Raw genomic sequence first — 19,679 nt, forward strand, 5'->3', positions numbered from 1 at the left:
CTGTTAATAAATTACACATAGTTATATTTTTCTTTTTTCTTTTGTCCTCATAATTAACCAAATCCACAGTCGAAAAAAATCACACTTTTCCTCTTTGTTTTAAGCTATGATACATGTCATATGTATCATCATTTGTATGTGTAGGTCGTTGTATTTATAAGTTCCTCTCCTTCTCTTGCGTTGTTTATGCTTTTGGGATTTTAGTTTCATCTTTAAAATGACCTTGACCCAACCTGTTTTCTTTAATCGGACTCGTTGCACTTTGAAAGATGAATCCTTAAGTGTTTGTAAGTATTTTAATGGCTCGACGCCCTATACAATAGTTTTTAGTTAAGATTTATATTTATTATTCAATATAGAAGTACATATTATTCTAATTCAATAACTTTGAACATTCGTTGACCAAGTTATTTGTGTTATTATCTCCCTTTCACTTTTATTACTTTTAGTTTCGAAATTAAATATTTAATCCTGTAATTTTTCTACATTTCTATATAAAAAGGCAAATTTCTCTTAATGCATTTGATTTCTTATTTTTTAAATTGCTTATTTGTAAAACTGTTCAGAAAGGTCTCTTGTTTTGAGCCACCTCCCTTTCAAATTGTTCAAATTTGCCTTTACCATGCTGTATATCAAGTCAGAGATTACTCTGACATCCAACAGCTGTTTTGCTAGTCCAAATAATTAAGACATCTTGAAAGGCTATTATATTTTTTGTCTTTGACGCCTAACTTCAACACAGGAAGGCATCAAAGCAAAAATTTAAAATAGCCTTCCAAGACGTCATAATTATTTGGACTACTGTTTTGCCAGACAAGCTGGGGCGGAGCAGATGTAGATATGGGAAGCAACGCTGGTCCCATATCAAAAAGTGGATATTTGCTTGTTTTAAAAAGATTTACTGCTTTGTCATGTTTGATCTCCTGAAGCTGTCTGACGGCAGTGGATCTTTATAAATCATGCATCAATTTGTTTATTTTTTTATTTATCTCTTCAATAATAGGGCTCTTCAAGGTTAGTTCGGCCATGTTGGATAGGGGGCAGATTTTTTAGAAAGAGGTGGAAATAGTATGAAAGTATGGGAAATCCTATGTGTGTTTCCAAGCAACTGCTCTGTTTCTATGATTTTTCCCGTATTTTTGCCCCCTATCCAATATGGCCGAACTAACCGTGAAGAGCCCTATTTAATTTTCATCTACCTGCCACTCTTAATATTTCTCATATTTGGACAGTTTTCCCACTGACTCACAGATTTCGGCATTTTCACTTTCACTTTGAATTATCATGATTATAATCATCTGATCAACGAGAAAGTGTTAGCCGCTATGATTTATTGGAGCTGATTGGTTCAATTGACCCTGGTCAATATGAATACATAATCTAACACCTTGTTTATTTCCGATGCAAATAAGCTGAATGTCAGAGTGAGTTCCGATTCTTATCATGGTTAACTACTATGCCAAAATTAGCATAAATATTTGCCTACTAACTTCAATCCTGAGGCCATGAAGTCTCTCATAACTTGACGTCTATTTGAAAATTAAAGTTAAAATGCCAGAATTGATGGGCATTTTTCACAATGACTCAAATTTACATTGCCACTATAACACCCTTTATCAGGCTTGAAATTACATGATTTAGCAATGGGTATATGAATTAATGGTTTTATACCTTTAGATCTGTATGAATGAAAAAAATGTTAAATAAGTATATATACAGTCAAACCTGATTAAACCGGACCCTGAATAAACCGGTTTCCTGTCCATTCCGGCCAAAAATGAAAGTCCCACATTTTAAAATTCAAAGTCTTTGTTAAAATACCCTTTGTAAACCCCGACCCTGTGTATTCTGAATTCCGGTCTAATTATGAAGTCCCAATACTCCTAATTACATTAATTATTATCTGTCAAAACCTGTTTGTCTAATTAATTTCAATGATCGATATGCAATCAAAACATATTTGATAATCAATTAGTCAGGTGTCAAACTGTGAACCTACAATCGTACAGAAGTGAGCTGTATTATTTATCAAAACATTATAAACGTGTCAATTAAACGAAAAGACACACCGAATATATCTCGAATTAAACTTACGTTTTAACTTGGATAAACAAAATAAAATCGCGGAGTAGGAAATTCACATCGTGATTTCGAAATCCTGGGTTCCCTGTTGTGAACCCCTAAACAAATGACCTTGATAATGAAAAACACCCGGATGACAACAATCAATGGATATTGTACACTGTACGACAACGTTTCGAAAGTGATGAAATTACGTATGATAATATTCTGGCTTTTTAATCGGTCATTCCAACATTTCAAATTATTGATCATGGAAGTAAATCGAAACTCTCGTCTTACAATCCAAACAACGCGAGCATTATGATGCAAATGCAAACAATGAAAAACGAAGTGAAAGTATTTTAATTTATCAGATATAATTTACAATCAGAGAGAACTTTTACAAGCAAAATGTCGGACGTCACAAGTCATTAACTTCCGGTCAAAACGGAAACCTGAATAAACCGGCTCACTGTCCAAACCGGCCCTTTTTCATAGTCCTGTAGCCGGCCGGTTTATACAGGTTTTACTGTATATAAAAAAACAGATCAATGTCTGTTATATTATCAACATCTTTTACTCAAATCTGACATTATTATGAAATAAAATACCAAATAGGCAGCCAATTCTATCATGTATACTCCCCTCTAATCAATGTTTACATGTATTTTGTTGTTCTCAAGTCATTTGAATAGTTCCTTCTATAACCACATGCATACATGAACATGTGTATTAGAATTTTAATGATAATAATTTCAGATGCCTCAGTAACATGTGACATGTAATCCACAGAAGTAACTATGCTTTCAGAATGATTGTTCTATGGTTTTATGTTGTCATTCAGGTATATATAACTACACACATATATTATATAGGTTTGAATCTTGTTTTCAATTTAGACATGTATATATATATATTTATACATTACATACATGTACAATGTATATTGAACATGTTGAACTTGTTTTCAATTTAGTATTGTTCGGACAATAACTCAAAATTGCTTTTACTTTTAGCAGTTTTCATGAAACTTTGATGAATTGTTTAAATCTGTTGACGTGACCTGCCTCTATATTTTTATTAATTTCAGAATTTACATTTTCGAGTTACATGAGTTATGGGGTTTAGTTCATTATTTTTTTCCCCCCAGTTTTTAGACACTAACTCAGAAATGCTTAAAGCTGTACAGCTTTTCAAGAAACATTGATGAATTATTTATAGAACTATTGAAATGAGCTACTTTTTGATTTACATAAATTTTAGATTTGACGTTTCTGAGTTATAAAGTTCTATCATGTTTATACCTTAAAACCACCGGATTTTCCTGTTTTTGGAAACAATTACTCAAAATTGCTTTGAGGACTGCATTATACCTATTGATGTGAGCTTCCTTTTATAAATTTCTTATATGACATAATTTAGGATTTATGAAATGTTATTCTTTAAAAACATGAAAAAGTGGCAGGTGTATCATGTGCTTATGGCGCAGCTGTTGTTTAAATACATGCTAACAATTTTTTTTTTTGTTTGATTGTGTATAATAATTAATGAAATGAAAGCTATACATTTAACTTTACAGTTGACCATTATACATGGAGAATAAGTAGAGAGAATAATTAATGAAATGAAAGCTTTACATTTAACATTACAGTTGACCATTATACATGGAGAATATGTAGAGAGAATAATAAATGGTAAACTGAAACGTTGTATACCTGTCTACAATTGTCCACCTGGTGAGTCATTATATAATGTAAGAATACAGGTGAAAACTGAGCATAGTCATTATTTAGGCAATGATTGTCGTGCATCGTAGGTCATCTTTGCAGTTTGGTCAGTAATGAATCAAAAATATATAAGGAATTACAAAAATATTGGACAGTATGTATACAATATATCACTAAATACTAACAACTTGTCAAATTTAGTATCAACATAGGGAGATGTGGTTTGAATGCCAATGAAACACCTAAATCTTTAAAAAAACGTTACAGCACATTTCAGTCAGAATGTAGATATAGCTAATGGTAATATCTTTGGTTAGCTTGCTTGTTATCTGAACCATGAAGTCATTGTTAGGCAAGGTAAACTTCCCTCCTGTTAAAGTAGCTTAGTCCTACAGAGAGATAGATTTTTTATCTGTTGGGCTAGTCTACTATTAAAGGAGGGAAGTTTACCTTACCTAACAATGACTTCACGGTTCAGCTAACAAGCAAGCTAACCAAAGATATTACCATTAGCTACATACTGACTGAAATGTGCTGTAAAAGATAGACAAGATAAAGGTCGTTGTTTGGCCTTAAACAATGACAAGAACCAAAAGTAAGAAATAATTTAAAATAATTTAAAAGAGAAACCCAACTGTCAGATTAATACTACAACAATGAACAATACAGACATGGCAGACACCTACCAACAACTGTATTAGTACCAGATAACCACTACTGGTTGCTGGTTTGAGACAGACACATAGAATCTGGAGAGGTTTTACATGTAAAAAATTAAGTAACAAAAAACTAAATTTGAAGAAAAATTCAAAAGGAAAAACCCTTATCAAATGGCAAAATCAAAATCTCAAACACATCAAATGAATGGGAAAAAATAACTGTCATAAACATGACTTGATATACAACAAGATTCACAGGGTTCTCACTAAGTTGAGTTCATGAGTCCTGGACTCATCAAAATCTGTCTAGACTCACCCTTTTTAAAACTGGTGAGTCCACCGATGCATCAAGATCGAATTTTTATGAACACAGTTAAACACAAATATCATGTCTGTCAGTCTAGTTTCATAATTGGGAGTATTTTTCACAATAATACATTTATTGGTCTTAGTTAAGGAAAAAAAATTTCTTATACATCCAACACTTTATTAATGAATAATTACAAATATTTTTAAATATTTTAAACAGGAAATGAAATATTGCCATGTATAGAAGAATTTACCAAAGAACAGTGTCAGCCATGCTATAATGGGTCAGAATCTAGATTTGTACAACCTGATTACATCTCCTCTGTTGATGGAACCATAGATCAACTGAAATGTTTTAAGCCTCTACGACAAAACAATGGGAGGCCTGCTAGTTGTACTGGCCATGGTAATGTTATCAATTAAAGTTATAAAGCTGTATTTAGTATAACAAATGAGTAAAAAGTATAAAAAGTATAAATGAGTAAAACAGACCAGGCATTTTAGGCATGCACTCTTTTTGAATTGCAAGTAGTTACTCAATAGACTTTATACAATTAATTTAACAGCTTGAGGTATCATCACCTTTATAACTGGTAAATTGGTTAATATGGGCAAAGTTCTTAAAGTACTGTGGATTCATTATTATTCGTTGGATACCAATTTTTGTTTGTTTTGTGGGTACAAGTGAACTGCATATTCAAATGTTCAACGAATTACAAATTTTCTATTGCTTTGTGTGCACTGATTGATGGCATCCACAAAATTTGATACCCACGAAAAATAAATGAATCCACAGTAAATGATTAAGGTAAAAATTTCCAATTTGACAACACTACTATTGTTATTTTCAGATCAAGTGTATTCAAAGATCCTGAATACAAGTGTGGCCTGTATAAATGGACAGGGATGCAGGTGTAACTTAACTGCTTGCTCTTATGGTGATCCATGTCTTTGTGATGATTTCTCATACAAGCATCCTGAAAAGTGTCCTGTAAACTTTCATCTGGATAATTCTGGAAGTGAGTTGTTAAACATATTTATTTAGAGTGGATTGGGAAACAAGTTTTGCAACTTATATTAATCCCTTTCCACTTTGCGGGTGCGAGTGCTGCCTTGTAGCGGCATTAGCCTACTCTTTTTCGAAATCTACAAGGGTGTCTTTAACGTGCAAGAGATATGGCTCTCTCTTAACACGGGTCAGCCATTTATCGTCCCCTTCCGACGGACTATCATCGTTTCCTCAAGACCATACTCGCAAATGGTGTCAAGGGAGAGACGAAAATTGAGTTCCTGAAATTTTCATCCCAAACGGGAATCGAACCAGGAACCTTTGTGTTAGTAGTCCGATGCACTAACCACTACACCACGGCTCTCATGGAAGTGAGTTGTTAATCGAGTGTTATATGCAAGCAGAATCATCATCTGGGTCAATGGACACATTCATCATTTATTTTTGTTCAGCCTGTAACTTATGTCGCAGTAAGATGACATAGGGATACTGTTTAATTTAGAAATTGTTGTGATGTTTTTATTATTGCATAACAATGCAACAAGGTTTGGTTTATCTAACCTCAATGACCTCATTTCTTGAATCATGTAAAGTTTATGTGAAACTTGTTTTAAGCATTATACATGTACATGTATTTAGGACTTAATAATCAACAGGAAATCAATGGTAAGCAAAAGAGACATTTCAGCATGTGCACTCTTGTCTGATAAAAGCACACAGACATATTTTTTGTTTTTGAATTGGTCAGTGGTTCAAATTTAGTTTACCATTTGGCATTTATTTCTCTGAAAATATGCAACTTAAAGATATATACATGTATTTATTAATAATTTTCATACTAAAATAAAATACAAAGGTATGAAGGTCATGGGAATCTAATAAATAACCTTTTGAAATCTTAATATTACAAAATGATGTTTAATGTGTAATACCGTATTCAAAGGTTCATTTAATTTCTGTAGAATGCGTTCCATGTCCGTCAGGATATAAAAAGGATACCATTGGATGTGGTCCCTGTCTCAGGGTACCTGGAAACAATACGTAAGTTTTATTTAAAGTATGAATCCATCAATTGTTTTAGCATAAAGCAGGCTTCTACCTTTTTTATGCCCCATCTACGATAGTAGAGGGGCATTATGTTTTCTGGTCTGTGGCTCCGTTCATTCGTCTTTCTGTTCGTTTGTTCGTCCTGCTCCATTGGACATAGAAAATGAAAGAGGGAGTTTCAGGTTAAAGTTTTTGGTCAAGGTAGTTTTTGATGAAGCTGAAGTCCTATCAACTTGAAACTTAGTACACTTGTTGCTTATGGTATGATCTTTCTAGTTTTAAAGCCAAATTAAACTTTTGACCCCAATTTCACGGTCCACTTAACATAGAAAATGAAAATGGAAGTTTCAGGTTAAAGTTTTTGGTCAACATGGTCAAGGTAGTTTTTGATGAAATTGAAGTCAAATCAACTTGAAACTTAGTACACATGTTCCCTATAGTATAATCCTTCTAATTTTAATGCCAAATGAGATTTTTACCCTATTTCACGGTCCATGTAACATGGAAAATGATTGAATGGGGCATCCGTGTAATTTGGACACATTCTTGTTTATGAATTGTTTTAAATTTGTTTATGCGAGGACCTTGAGCAAAACTTATTTCGAATAGTCAGATTCCTGACTTTGGACATGCAGCTGGTTTAAAAAATGTAAATTTATTTAAACATGGTGCATATCTTCATTGTTTTATGTAATCTTATTAATTTTCAGTATTATAAAACCTTCCGCTGTGCCTGAGACCACAACTCCAAAGAGTGCAGTACAGACATACCAACCAAAACCACCAGTTGTTGAAACCACTATAACCACAACAACAAGTATGTGTCTAGTCATAAATCTTAGGGCTATTCTAGAAAAAAATGTATGGGAAAGGTTGGAAGGCAGTTTTTGTCAGCACCCGCCACCCATACAATTGTAATTGAGTATTATAGTGCATTAATGTGTGAAAGTTGCTCTGATACCAATCACCCATGTATTACATGTATTATAAATACAATGTGCCTTCCAACCCCCCCATACATTTTTTCTGGAATAGCACTTAGCTTAAAATGGTTGCCAAACACGTAATTTGCAATTATCCTTGTCAAGCTTTTACAGGCCATTGCATTGAGTGTGTAGGCAAGGGTAATATCTTTTATTAACTTGCTTGCTAGCTGAACTGTGAAGTCATTATTATGTTAGGTAAACTACCCTCCTATAAGCATGATAAGAGTGGACTAGTCCTACAGATAACCAATATATCTGTCTGTTGGACTAGGCTACTTTGAAAGGAGGGTAGTAAACCTGACCTAATAATGACTTCATGGTTTAGCTAACAAGCAAACTAACCACAGATATTAACTTTGCTTACACACTCAATGAAATATGCTGTAATAATCTAATTCTGTGAATTCAAGACATTATGATAAGAATAAATCGTGTTAATGATTATAAAAATAAGTTATTAAAAAAAGAAGATGTTGTATGATTGCTAATGAGACAACTTTCCACCAGAGACTAAAGGACACAGAAAGTAACATCTATAGGTTGTCATACAGCCTTCAATGCACAATTGTTTAAAGGAAATTGGTTAATGAATATTACAGCTAATTGCATCCTTGATTGTAAACAGTATGTACATGGTTATGACTAGGATCAAGTTTGATATTGGGTCATGGGTGATACAAAGGCTGATATAGATAATTATCACATATGTATCCTTTACTTTTGGTACAATAGTATGTACAATGTATGCATATTAATAAAAGTTCATATATTTTCTCAGGAACTATATTACAAGGATTTTTGAAATTTGTTTTCAGAGTTCATATGTGTCAGCTTTACCAAGTGATGTGTTTTCGGATTTATCACTCAACAATTTCCTGACTAACCAGACACTTACATCATTTTACACATAACATCCAAGTTGCAGGGGGTATCATCAGTGAGCATTAGATCACAGTTTCACTTGTCTTATATTTTTTGCAGGCCTCTGGGTGCAGGATTTTCTCACTGTATATGGAAGACCCATTGGTGGCCTTTGTCTATTTTCTGCTCTTTAGTCGAGTTGTTGTCTCTTTGACACATTTCCAATTTCCATTCTCAATTTTATTTATATATACTGTTATAAATCAAAACCTAAATTCTATCTAATATATATATATTATGCTAAATTTCTGTGCATTTTAATTTTCAATGGATTATTAGATAGCATTTTTATTACAGGTACTCCAGCAACAGTCATCGTGTCCACACCTGGGCCAAGAGGGGGTGGGGATGACAACTCAACCACTGCAAAGATGTAAGTTGATATTTTTATTGCATTACAGAACTTTACTCCGGCAGATCTCCTGACTTGCTGAGATATCAATGAACAATAAATTTAAAAAGTTGTTAAATCATTTTAAATGGTCGTCCTACAGAATAAGTACTTGTGTGGTTTATTTTAATCAAACAAAATTTTGCATTGGAGCAATATTTATTGGGGTTCGTGTTGTTTATTCTTTAGTTTTCTATGTTGTGTCGTGTGTACTATTGTTTTTCTGTTTTTCTTTTTCATTTTTAGCCATGGCGTTGTCAGTTTGTTTTAGATTTATGAGTTTGACTGTCCCTTTGGTATCTTTCGTCCCTCTTTTTCATCTAATCTGATATTTAATTTCAACATTTGTATTTTACTTTCAAAATAACAAAAAGTGGAACATTTTTATTTAATTGATTTAACTCATGGGATTTAAAGGAATAACAGTTAGGTCACTTTAAACATATATTCTATGCCCCCTCAGCTACAGTTTAATCCTTGTCCGTCGGTCCATGCTTACATCTTAAAATTGATTTCTATTCTCTAACTTTAGTTTTCCACAATCAAATGTTATTAAACTTATACATAATGGTTATAACCTCAAATCACAGATCAAGTTTGAATTAAGGTTGCATAACTTTTTTTTTTCTTTTATAACATTTAATTTAAGTTTTTATCACTTTTATCATTCCTTAGTTATATCCCCTTATAATTTCAGAATTGGTATAGTGGTTGGTATTTTGTTTCTGATAGGTATTATTGTAGTAGTAATTGTACTTCTCAACAAAAACAAGAAATTGGAAAAGTTTAAAGCTCTGTGTCATGGAAACAGAAGAGGCGTAGAAGAACGAGGTATACATATTAATACTTGTAGAAGAAAAAAGTTATTTTATAAGATGTCACAAGATTTATAAATGTGTAGTAACACAATGGCCATAAAACATTACTTTTTAGCTCACCTGGCCCAAAGGGCCAAGTGAGCTTTTCTCATCACTTTGCGTCCGTCGTCGTCGTCGTCCTGCGTTAACTTTTACAAAAATCTTCTCCTCTGAAACTACTGGGCCAAATTAAACCAAACTTGGCCACAATCATCATTAATGTATCTAGTTTAAAATTTGTGTTTTTTTACCCGGCCAACCAACCAAGATGGCGGCCATGGCTATAAATAGAACATAGGGGTAAAATGCAGTTTTTGGCTTATAACTCAAAAACCAAAGCATTTAGAGCAAATCTGACAAGGGGCAAAATTGTTTATCTGGTCAAAATCTATCTGCCATGAAATTTTAAGATGAATGGGTCAACTGGTTGTAAGGTTGCTGCCCCTAAATTGGTAATTTTAAGGAAATTTTGCTGTTTTGGGTTATTATCTTGAATATTATTATAGATAGAGATAAACTGTAAACAGCAATAATATACAGCAATTTAAGACTAAAAAATAGGTCAAAATGACCAAAATGGTCAATGACCCCCTATGAAGTTATCGTTTTTATAATAAATTTTTAACAATTTTCATAAAATTTGTGAATTTTTACTAACATTTTCCACTGAAACTACACGGACAAGTTCATTATAGATAGAGATGATTGTAAGCAGCAAGAATGTTTAGTAAAGTAAGATGTACAAACACATCAAAATCACCTAAACACAATTTTGTCATGAACTGTCTGCTTCCTTTGTTTAATTCACATATACCAAGGTGAGCGACACAGGCTCTTTAGAGCCTCTAGTTGGGTTTTTTCACACATCATTGTCAATATAATGTAATTTTATGGGACTGTCATACAATTTGAGAGGTTTATATAGCTATAAAACCAGGTTTAATCCTCAAATTTCTACTTAAGAACAAGTCAGGAATATGACATTGATTTCAATTGTTTTCCATTTGTGTGAACTTCTGATTTTGCAATTTGATAAGTGACTTTTTGTTTTTACTTATTACATGTCAAATGTGAAGTTCTCATTTGCTCAAGTTTACATGATAGGTTGTTGTTTAACTGTCATAGATTGTTTTCATTTTCATTAGTATTCAGTATTTCCAAATTATTAGTTGTTTCTTACTTGTAGAAAACTTGCAATAATTTGTTAATGAATTTGATCAACAATAGAATTTTACATTTTGAAATATGATTGGAACAAGAGTCAAGCAATGTTTATTACTTAAAACATTATTTATATGAATCATTGTTTTATTATTTAAGGGCTGTTCCAGAAAATACTATGTCCCCCCCCCAGGGAAGGCAATTTTTTTTAAATATTATGTGGGTGGTTGTATTTGAAATACCAAAATACAAAGGGAGTGATGTTCTAATTAGATTTTATTTCTGTGGGTGGTGGGGGTTAAAAAAAAGTGCCGTCCTTGGGGGGGACATAGTATTTTCTGGAACAGCCCTTAGTACAGCGGTACTCAGTCATTGATATTTTTATCTATTCATGAATTTATCATCTAAAAGAAATTTTTGCTGCTTATTTCACAACAATATGTTTATAAAATGTATCATCACTTTAAAATTGTTATTTAAGTTAGTTGATACAGTACAGCAATAGTTAAACCATTGTTCAGTAACACAGATAATTAATTTCCGATCAATGCTTACATTAGGTCATGTAAAATTATTCATCCATTAAGTAAGTCACACTTTAATGCTTTTTGAATGAAAAGTTTATCATCTTTATGAATTAGATATTTTAATCATTAATGTATATGGTTCTTTTACCTTATAAAATTCATCATTTAAATCGTGCATGCTTCATTGCACTTCACCTAAAGGTATAATAAAAGTCATAAAATTTTTAATGAATGAAATTTAAATAGCTGATGTGTTTACAAAACATTAATTAAATGCATTACAATTTTTGAACCTTACACCTACATTAGTTCTTTGATAATACTTTTGAAAATTTAATGTGTGCAAAATAATGATTCAGCAACTTTAACTTGTATGATAAGTAGATGCTTAACACACCTATCTTAAATAACTTTTATTAACAATTGAACGGGCAAAGTACTGTAGGAGAGGGCTTTCATCAAAATTTTGTAATGTTTTGTTTGAATAACATGAATTAGATAGGAGAGATTATATGATTTTTAGCTTAATTGACCCTAAAGACCATATGAGCTTTTTTTTATCAATTGTATGAATAACAAATAAAGGAAGATAACTCTAATTCAAAATTTAAAATATAATTTGGCTGAACGAATAATTGCATTGTGTCAATTTTAAGCAAAAAAAATCATGTGACTGATAAAGGGTCCATTGAGCTTCTAGTTTAAATTCACAAAAAGAAGCATGTATAGACTCTCACAGGATAATATAACTAATACTGCAAATAACCAAATTATGATCTCCAAAATAAGGGCACTTACTCTCAAATCAACATAAAAAAAATACTTAAATTTAGAGATACCGGGGTAATGACAAAATTAATGGCGATTTCGACTTTTACTGTTTCGAGTGTCCACAATGTCAGAAGTTGTTGAAGTTTGTGACAAGGTAACACTGGCTAGACATATATCTGTAACAAACGTTTATATCTATATTTTTCAGTTGTGGTTATTAATCAAGAAGATGAACAGCAACCACTGAACAGAAATGTAAATTTCAATGATTTAGATCCTGAACAACAGGACAACATTAATAATATAAGACATATGCACGTTATAGAACGAAATGTTAGTGTGACAGATAAACCTGAAAATAACAACTTAACAAGGGTGGATAGTGAATGTCCTAGTGTGAGATTTAACTCTGATAGTTCTGTGTCTATAAATAGACAACTATCAAACATTACCGTGACAGACAGAATAAATAGTTCTGCTTCAGAAAATAGTCCTTTAATGCAAGTTAATACAAACTCTCCGTGTGTTAATCGTGCAAACTCTGTGCCTGATAGACAAGTATTCCATCATGGAGAATTGTCTGTTAACCGTCAAGTATTAAATCGTGCCGAGTCTGTTCCCCAGCAGGTCTCCTGTGAAGAGGAGGATGGAGATATTTGTATAAATATAGGAAATTCACCCGTTCACAGTCCGACAAGTCAGTTATTGCCTTCACCTACACGTTACCCATATATGGAGAATGGGGGCGGTGCTTGTATTCCGCTGCCAGACTTTGATAACATACAATCATCTAGTCCTGTCATGAACACTGAACTTCCAAATATAGCAGAATTCAAACGTTCATTAAGTAAAGGTAAGAGAAATTGATCCAGATAAAGATAAAATATTGTAGATTGGTGTTTCTCATAATATTGAAACGAGGTTTACTTTTAAAGCTGTTATCCTAATGCTAGCAAGTTAAGGCTTCCTATAAATGTTTATATAAAAGTTTGCTGAAGCATTGAAATTAAGATTGACATTTGTTATATATAGAAAGGCGGTACTTCAAATAAATTGCTGTTTGTATACATTATACTTATAAATGTTATTGGTAGTAAAGCAATTTATACAAGCTGAAGCCCGCCTACCTATTGATTGCAGGTATCAATCTTAATTACAATAATTGAGCAAAGAGTTATACAAACAAAGCAAGCAATTCAAGCAAACCTTCAACTTGCTAGCATTAGGATAACAGCTTTAATGATTGCTTTAATATACATTTAGCATGTGAAGTATTACTATACATCAGCAACATATGGGCTAGTGATATATATGTATACTGTTGATTAATTCGTTTTCATGGGTATCAATGATTTTACATTGTGGAAAACTTGCAATTTTGTATAGATACAGTACTTTTATTACATGTATTAGTAGGGTACCAATTTTAGTGTTTTTTGCAAACTGCTTAAGCCTTTATCCATGAATTTAAGTGTCAATGTATAACAATGGTTGTCAAAACCATTGCATAGAACAATCACCCATAGGTATGACTACATTGATACAGGCATACATGTATAACAGCAAGAATACATCAAATATCAGCAAACTCACTTTGAACTATGTGTTAACATCAGACAGAATTATCTCCCTTAATTTTGTAGATTCAGAATCATCAGCAGATAATCTCAACAGCACTTCTCCCTATAGTTCTATTCCAGAGGAAACTGGTAAAGAAATACAAGAAGAAGGTAAAATATATTAACACTATTATCAGATGATTTGGATGATGTAAAATGTTTCTGTCATACTGTAAATTTGGTAAATTTTCACTCATTTTTGTGGATTGAACAAAATCACGAAAATAAATTCCGTAATTTTAGAAGTCGAATGCAAAGGTATTGATAAAAGTTTTTAATCCATCAAAATAAAAACCGACAAGTATTTTATATACCTTCATGACCTTATTCAATGAAAATCGTGAAATCTTACACCCACGAAAATAACCAGCTATTAGGTATACCCCTGTAACTACTTAATGCAACTTTAGATGTACTTATATTTGTAAATACATGTATTATGGACAAAATTGTCTACATAATCTATGATGCTTGTATAGGTAACTAATAGAGAAAAAAGGGTATCACCTTTTAAACCTGTTAAAACTTCCAGTATAACAATATGCCTCCACACTTTCTGGGTGCTAAATCAATACAACCAATTGGATTACATAAACTACAACATATTTTAACATTTGTTGATTGTAATTTTTTTGTCAATGTATATTTAGTAGATCTTTTTCTTCCCATAGTCTGTAAACATTTTGTATTAACAGATACAACCATAATCAGTAGAAAGGTATTATCAAGTTTTGTAAGATAATTTTCACACTTGTAACACATTCTAGACAATACTAGAAAAAAATACATTCATGACATTATATCTCTTCATTAATTCTAAATAAACAAAAAATTCTGAAAATATTTTTAACAAGCATGAAATTTTATGACTTTAGGTTAAAATATTATTTTGCATCGTAAACAAGGATGTTATATAATATCTGTCATCAAAGTAGGTCATTCAAAGTAGGTGTGGGATAATATTGGGACAATACAGTAACCCTACAACCTAAGGAAACCAAAATCCAGTCAGTTATATGTCTCTGAATAATCGAGTTGAATAGGATTGGAAGTCTACTCCAACAAAACAAAATGCTACTTTTTTTAGTATTTTTTTGAATGCAATAATGTCTTTAACTATCGTCAAACAGACTTAGGGTCGGTCAGTGATGGAAAACAGACATTTATACTTTTTATTTTATATTTTTTTTTGGTGGCATATCTTGAACAGTTCTAGAGTTATGCCCTTTACAAATGAAAAATTGCTGAATTTTTCATTTCTGTTCTCTAACTTAAGTTTGCCTCAACCAAATCCTATGAAACTTATACATAATGCTTATAACCACAAAATACAGTTGTCACAAAATTTTCTAGTGTAATGTTATGCTCCTTTTTAAATGGAAAAAATCCATTCTCTAAATTATGTTTGCATCAACCAAATTTTATGAAGCTTACACACAATACATATTACCACGAAACTCAGATCAAGTGCCAATTTGGGGTAAAGTCACTTTTACTGTTTTTCAGTTTGTCCCTTTATAACTTTATATGATATGCAAGCAGGGACATTATCTGTGACTGTGTCCCGTGGGCACGTTCCCCATTTATTTGCCTTATAAATTAATTTTTCACAAGTTTGACGAGTCAATGTAGAATTTATGTAAGGTTTTTGCACTACTTTTTCTGTTTAAACCATTAAACTCCTTTCTTGTGATCTTCTTTGTAACATTCTGACTAACACCAATCTTCTATCCTACTTTCTAGTGACTGCTGTGTCCAATCTTAGTTCTACAATGTTAGACCCACCACACATGAGTGACATGAGAGACTATAATGATTGTCATAATCTGTCTCATGGTAAGTACCTAACTTAATAGTCAGCCTACTGTGTCCAATCCTAGTAATTAATAGTCAGCTGTGTTTTTTCATTTGAATTTGTTCACATTTATGTTGAGCCTGCAAGTTTTGTTGCAGAAAGCTCGACATAGGGATAGTGATCAGGTGGTGGCTTTAGCTAACTTCTTAAAAGCTTTATATTTTAGAAGCTGGAAGACCTTTATGCTTCATACTTTGTATATGAATGCCTCATGTTACGAAGTTTCCGTCAGTCATATGTCCAATGTTCTTGACCTCAGTTTCATGGTTCAGTGACTGCTTGGAAAAAAGTTGATTTTTGTAATGTTAAATTCTCTCTTATTATAAGTAATAGGATAGCTTTATTTGGTGTGCATACCTTGCAAGGTCCTCATGCCCGTCAGACAGTTTTCACTTGACCTCGATCTCATTTCATGGATCAGTGAACAATGTTAAGTTTTGGTGGTCAAGTTCATATCTCAGGTACTATAAGCAATAGGTCTAGTATTTTCGGTGTATGGAAGGACTGTAAGGTTTACATGTTAAACTGGCAGGTGTCATCTGACCTTGACCTCATTTTCAATGTTTAGTACCGGGTAGTCAAAGTTAAGTTTTTGAGTTTTGGTCTTTTTTTCTAATACTTAATGCAATAGGTCAACTATATTTGGTGTATGAAAATATTTTTTGATCAAAATGTCAGTTGCACAGGTTTAATTTGACCTTTACTTGGTGAACATCTACTAGAGGTCCTCTAGTCAGAAAAGGTATATCTCAGTGTCAAGATCATTAGTGCATGTTTTGAAATAAGAAGAACATTGCATTGCAATGGCAAGACATAATTGTAAAATGATTATATATTGAAAAAAGAACAGTTATAATTAAGAAATAATTCATGGGGGCTTGAATATATCGTGATTTTTATTTCGATTCTAATAGGACAAATATGGCAATTCTTTTGGATCAAAGCGCTCTAGGTTGAGGCAAATATTTGCTGTTCTCATAAATAAACGCACTATTAAACTGATGTAAAAGAACGGAGCAAACTGAATTACTTTAGTGACATGTTTTAACTATTTAAAATAACGTATTTAGATAGTTTTGGAGGAATTAAAATGATAATTTACTTATATGTCTAACATGTATAAAAAAAAATACCACATTTTAGCATCGTTTGAAAATGTTTCCTTGTGATGATTTTCGGCTTCACAAACGTGTATTTTCAAGTAAAATGCCTATTTCTTACGTCATCGTTCTATGACGTCGGGTTCCTCATTCATCATAAAAAAACATATGACGTGGGGGTACAATGGGAACAGCCCAAATAATATATTCATATTTTACCATGGATGTGTACTCAAAGCTTTTGAAGGACGTCATGTTAGAATTCTCTTTATATTAATACACCTTATGTGATTGGGGGTATTTATTTATTTATTTTGAATGTGATAAATCCTTAAAATACTTCTCATTTAATTTATGTATACCTATAACTTTTAAGTTTCTACATTTGACCTAACCTCCCTTTAGCATGTTTAGGGAACAACTATAATACTCTTTCAAATATTATGTAATATAATTTCAGTCACAGACATACCACAAGCGAGTGATATTACAAATCAAATAGACAGTCGATTAGAACAGTATAATCATACCGTGACAGGCGTTGATGAAGATTCTGTGTGTAGTATACAACGTTTACCGTCAGAGCATGAGGAAGAGACGGCAAAGAAAAATGATTTAGACAGCAATCTAGATTCAGGAATGGCGTCAAAACTCGGCGATTCTGATCTGTCATCTAAATCAGACTGCTCATAGCAATAAAGTAATACATTGTATTAATTGTATTATTTTGATGTAAGTGTGTATATACATTTTAATTATTCATTATCAAATAACGGATAAACTTCTTTGTTTTAAACTGATGATACTTTGTTGTGTGAAACATTAACAATTTTATACCAATTTTAGTGTTAAGCAGTTGAGAGATTTTTCTTCAGAACCCACCCTGGCATATATATTAATTGGTTAATTTTAATCATTTTTTTTATTTATTGCATTTTAAGACCTCAAAGAGTCTTCAGCAAAGATTTAAATGGTAGTTAGAAATTAGTGGTATTGCTTTTTAAAATTTTTGATTGAATTGTATAATTTACATTATATATCTGACTGAATTTGATAGTAGGTAAACATACTTTTTATAAAGTTATCTTTCGTATTGTGCACTTAAAAAGTAAATGATATCTTAGTAAAAACAATATTTATAGATATATAATATTGTCAACCTAGATACTTGACAGGATAGGTTTTGCTCATTGTTGAAGGCAATACAGAGCACCATTGATTTTACATCTTCTTCCTTTGATCTTTGATATTTGTTTCATTGGCAATTACATCTCTTTTTTTCAATACATCAGGAGACCCCTGCTAAACAGATATACCTATGCAATAAATTCTCAATTCATTTCTTATCAAAGGGACTTAAATCAAACAAACATTTTAATCTGTGTCATGTCAATAATTTGTATAAATAGTTGACATTCTATTTCTAAAACTGTTTAAAATATGTCACTTCCATCTAAAATATCTTTGTATATAGAATAAAAGATGTCTTTTCATTTCTGTATGTGATGCATTTGATAAATGATTTAAAGGTTTGAACTTGGTGCTAAATATACTTTGTTATATTTTTATCAGCCATTTTAAAAGTGTGCTTTTAACTTTGTCTGTGAAATCATGCAGCTGTACGTTTTTTTCAAATTGTTGAATAATTCTTATTTCGATTAAAAAATTCAATGTTTGCAAGGATGCAAATATTGATGATTTGATTTCAAACAACACAAATCTTAATCTCATTCATGCTTAAATTGTTCTCAGTCCTCAGGTTTTTTCCTCAATAAATATTCAGGAATAATTCTGTTAAAACGTTAAAAGTTGCTATTGAAACAGTTTAGCATGAAATAATAATAAATCAAAATTGGCATTTCATTAATTCAGTACTTTGTCTTTAGTTTGAAATTAATAGTTTTTGTTAAAAAAAATTGTAGTTGTACCTCTACAAGGTTGTTTGTATAGATCACATATAGATAGATAGCATTTACCTTTTAACTAGTTACTCATAAAGTTAGTTTATAAGGTTATGGTGCAAACTTGTGTTGTCGGGCAGTAGTAGATGATTCTTCAACAGTATTTAGATGTCTGTCTCTTTGCAGCAAATTCTGTTTTAGGCTGTAGTTTGTTAGTTTTCAATATTATTCAAGATTATTGTTGCTATGTTATTTTTTTAAAGGATGTATGTATAAGTTTGTGACACAAAGGTTATAAAAATGCCGTAATCATATTTGTCCTTATAATCAAAGGTTTATACATGTTATAATTATATTTGTCATTTTGAACTAAAGTTTCATAGAATCTTTAAACACTAACAATATTTTTTTATAAACAAGACTTAGGTCTGGTACTTACGAATAATGAAGAAAAAAAATCCATGTAGTTGTTGGAAACCTATTGAAGTTCTGTATCAGAGTTTTTTGAAAAATAAATTTCATATGAAAAAAAAAAAGTTTTTAGTCCAGTAATTAAAGGGTCATTTAGTCGGGTAATTGAAAGGTTGTACTAGCATTGTTGGTCATCACTATATATTTACACCAAAAGAATAACAAATTGGATCTTATACCATTCAAATGAATTGTTCCGATTCTTAAACAAATAAATGAATAAAGCCTTTAATACTTGACTTTCCTAAAAGATTCTTCTTTGTTGTGCAAGGTAGTTCAAGAACTATTGTGCTTCAAACTTACAATT

At 31.7% G+C, this 19,679-nt stretch overlaps 1 protein-coding gene across 1 annotated transcript; it reads left to right on the forward strand.

Moving 5' to 3' along the window:
- Positions 1-216: 216 nt before the first annotated feature.
- Positions 217-18,091, forward strand: LOC134692824 (uncharacterized). The gene is made up of 13 exons (XM_063553401.1): positions 217-287; positions 2,821-2,905; positions 3,713-3,797; positions 4,977-5,162; positions 5,608-5,775; positions 6,728-6,806; positions 7,523-7,629; positions 9,017-9,092; positions 9,808-9,941; positions 12,635-13,279; positions 14,070-14,156; positions 15,789-15,881; positions 17,461-18,091. Exons 2-13 carry the CDS (start codon positions 2,873-2,875, stop codon positions 17,691-17,693), a joined length of 1,926 nt encoding a protein of 641 aa, XP_063409471.1. The 5' UTR covers positions 217-287; positions 2,821-2,872; the 3' UTR covers positions 17,694-18,091.
- The last annotated feature ends 1,588 nt before the right edge of the window (positions 18,092-19,679 follow it).

This window comes from Mytilus trossulus, chromosome 12 (assembly GCF_036588685.1).
Source record: "Mytilus trossulus isolate FHL-02 chromosome 12, PNRI_Mtr1.1.1.hap1, whole genome shotgun sequence".
Taxonomy (NCBI): domain Eukaryota; kingdom Metazoa; phylum Mollusca; class Bivalvia; order Mytilida; family Mytilidae; genus Mytilus; species Mytilus trossulus.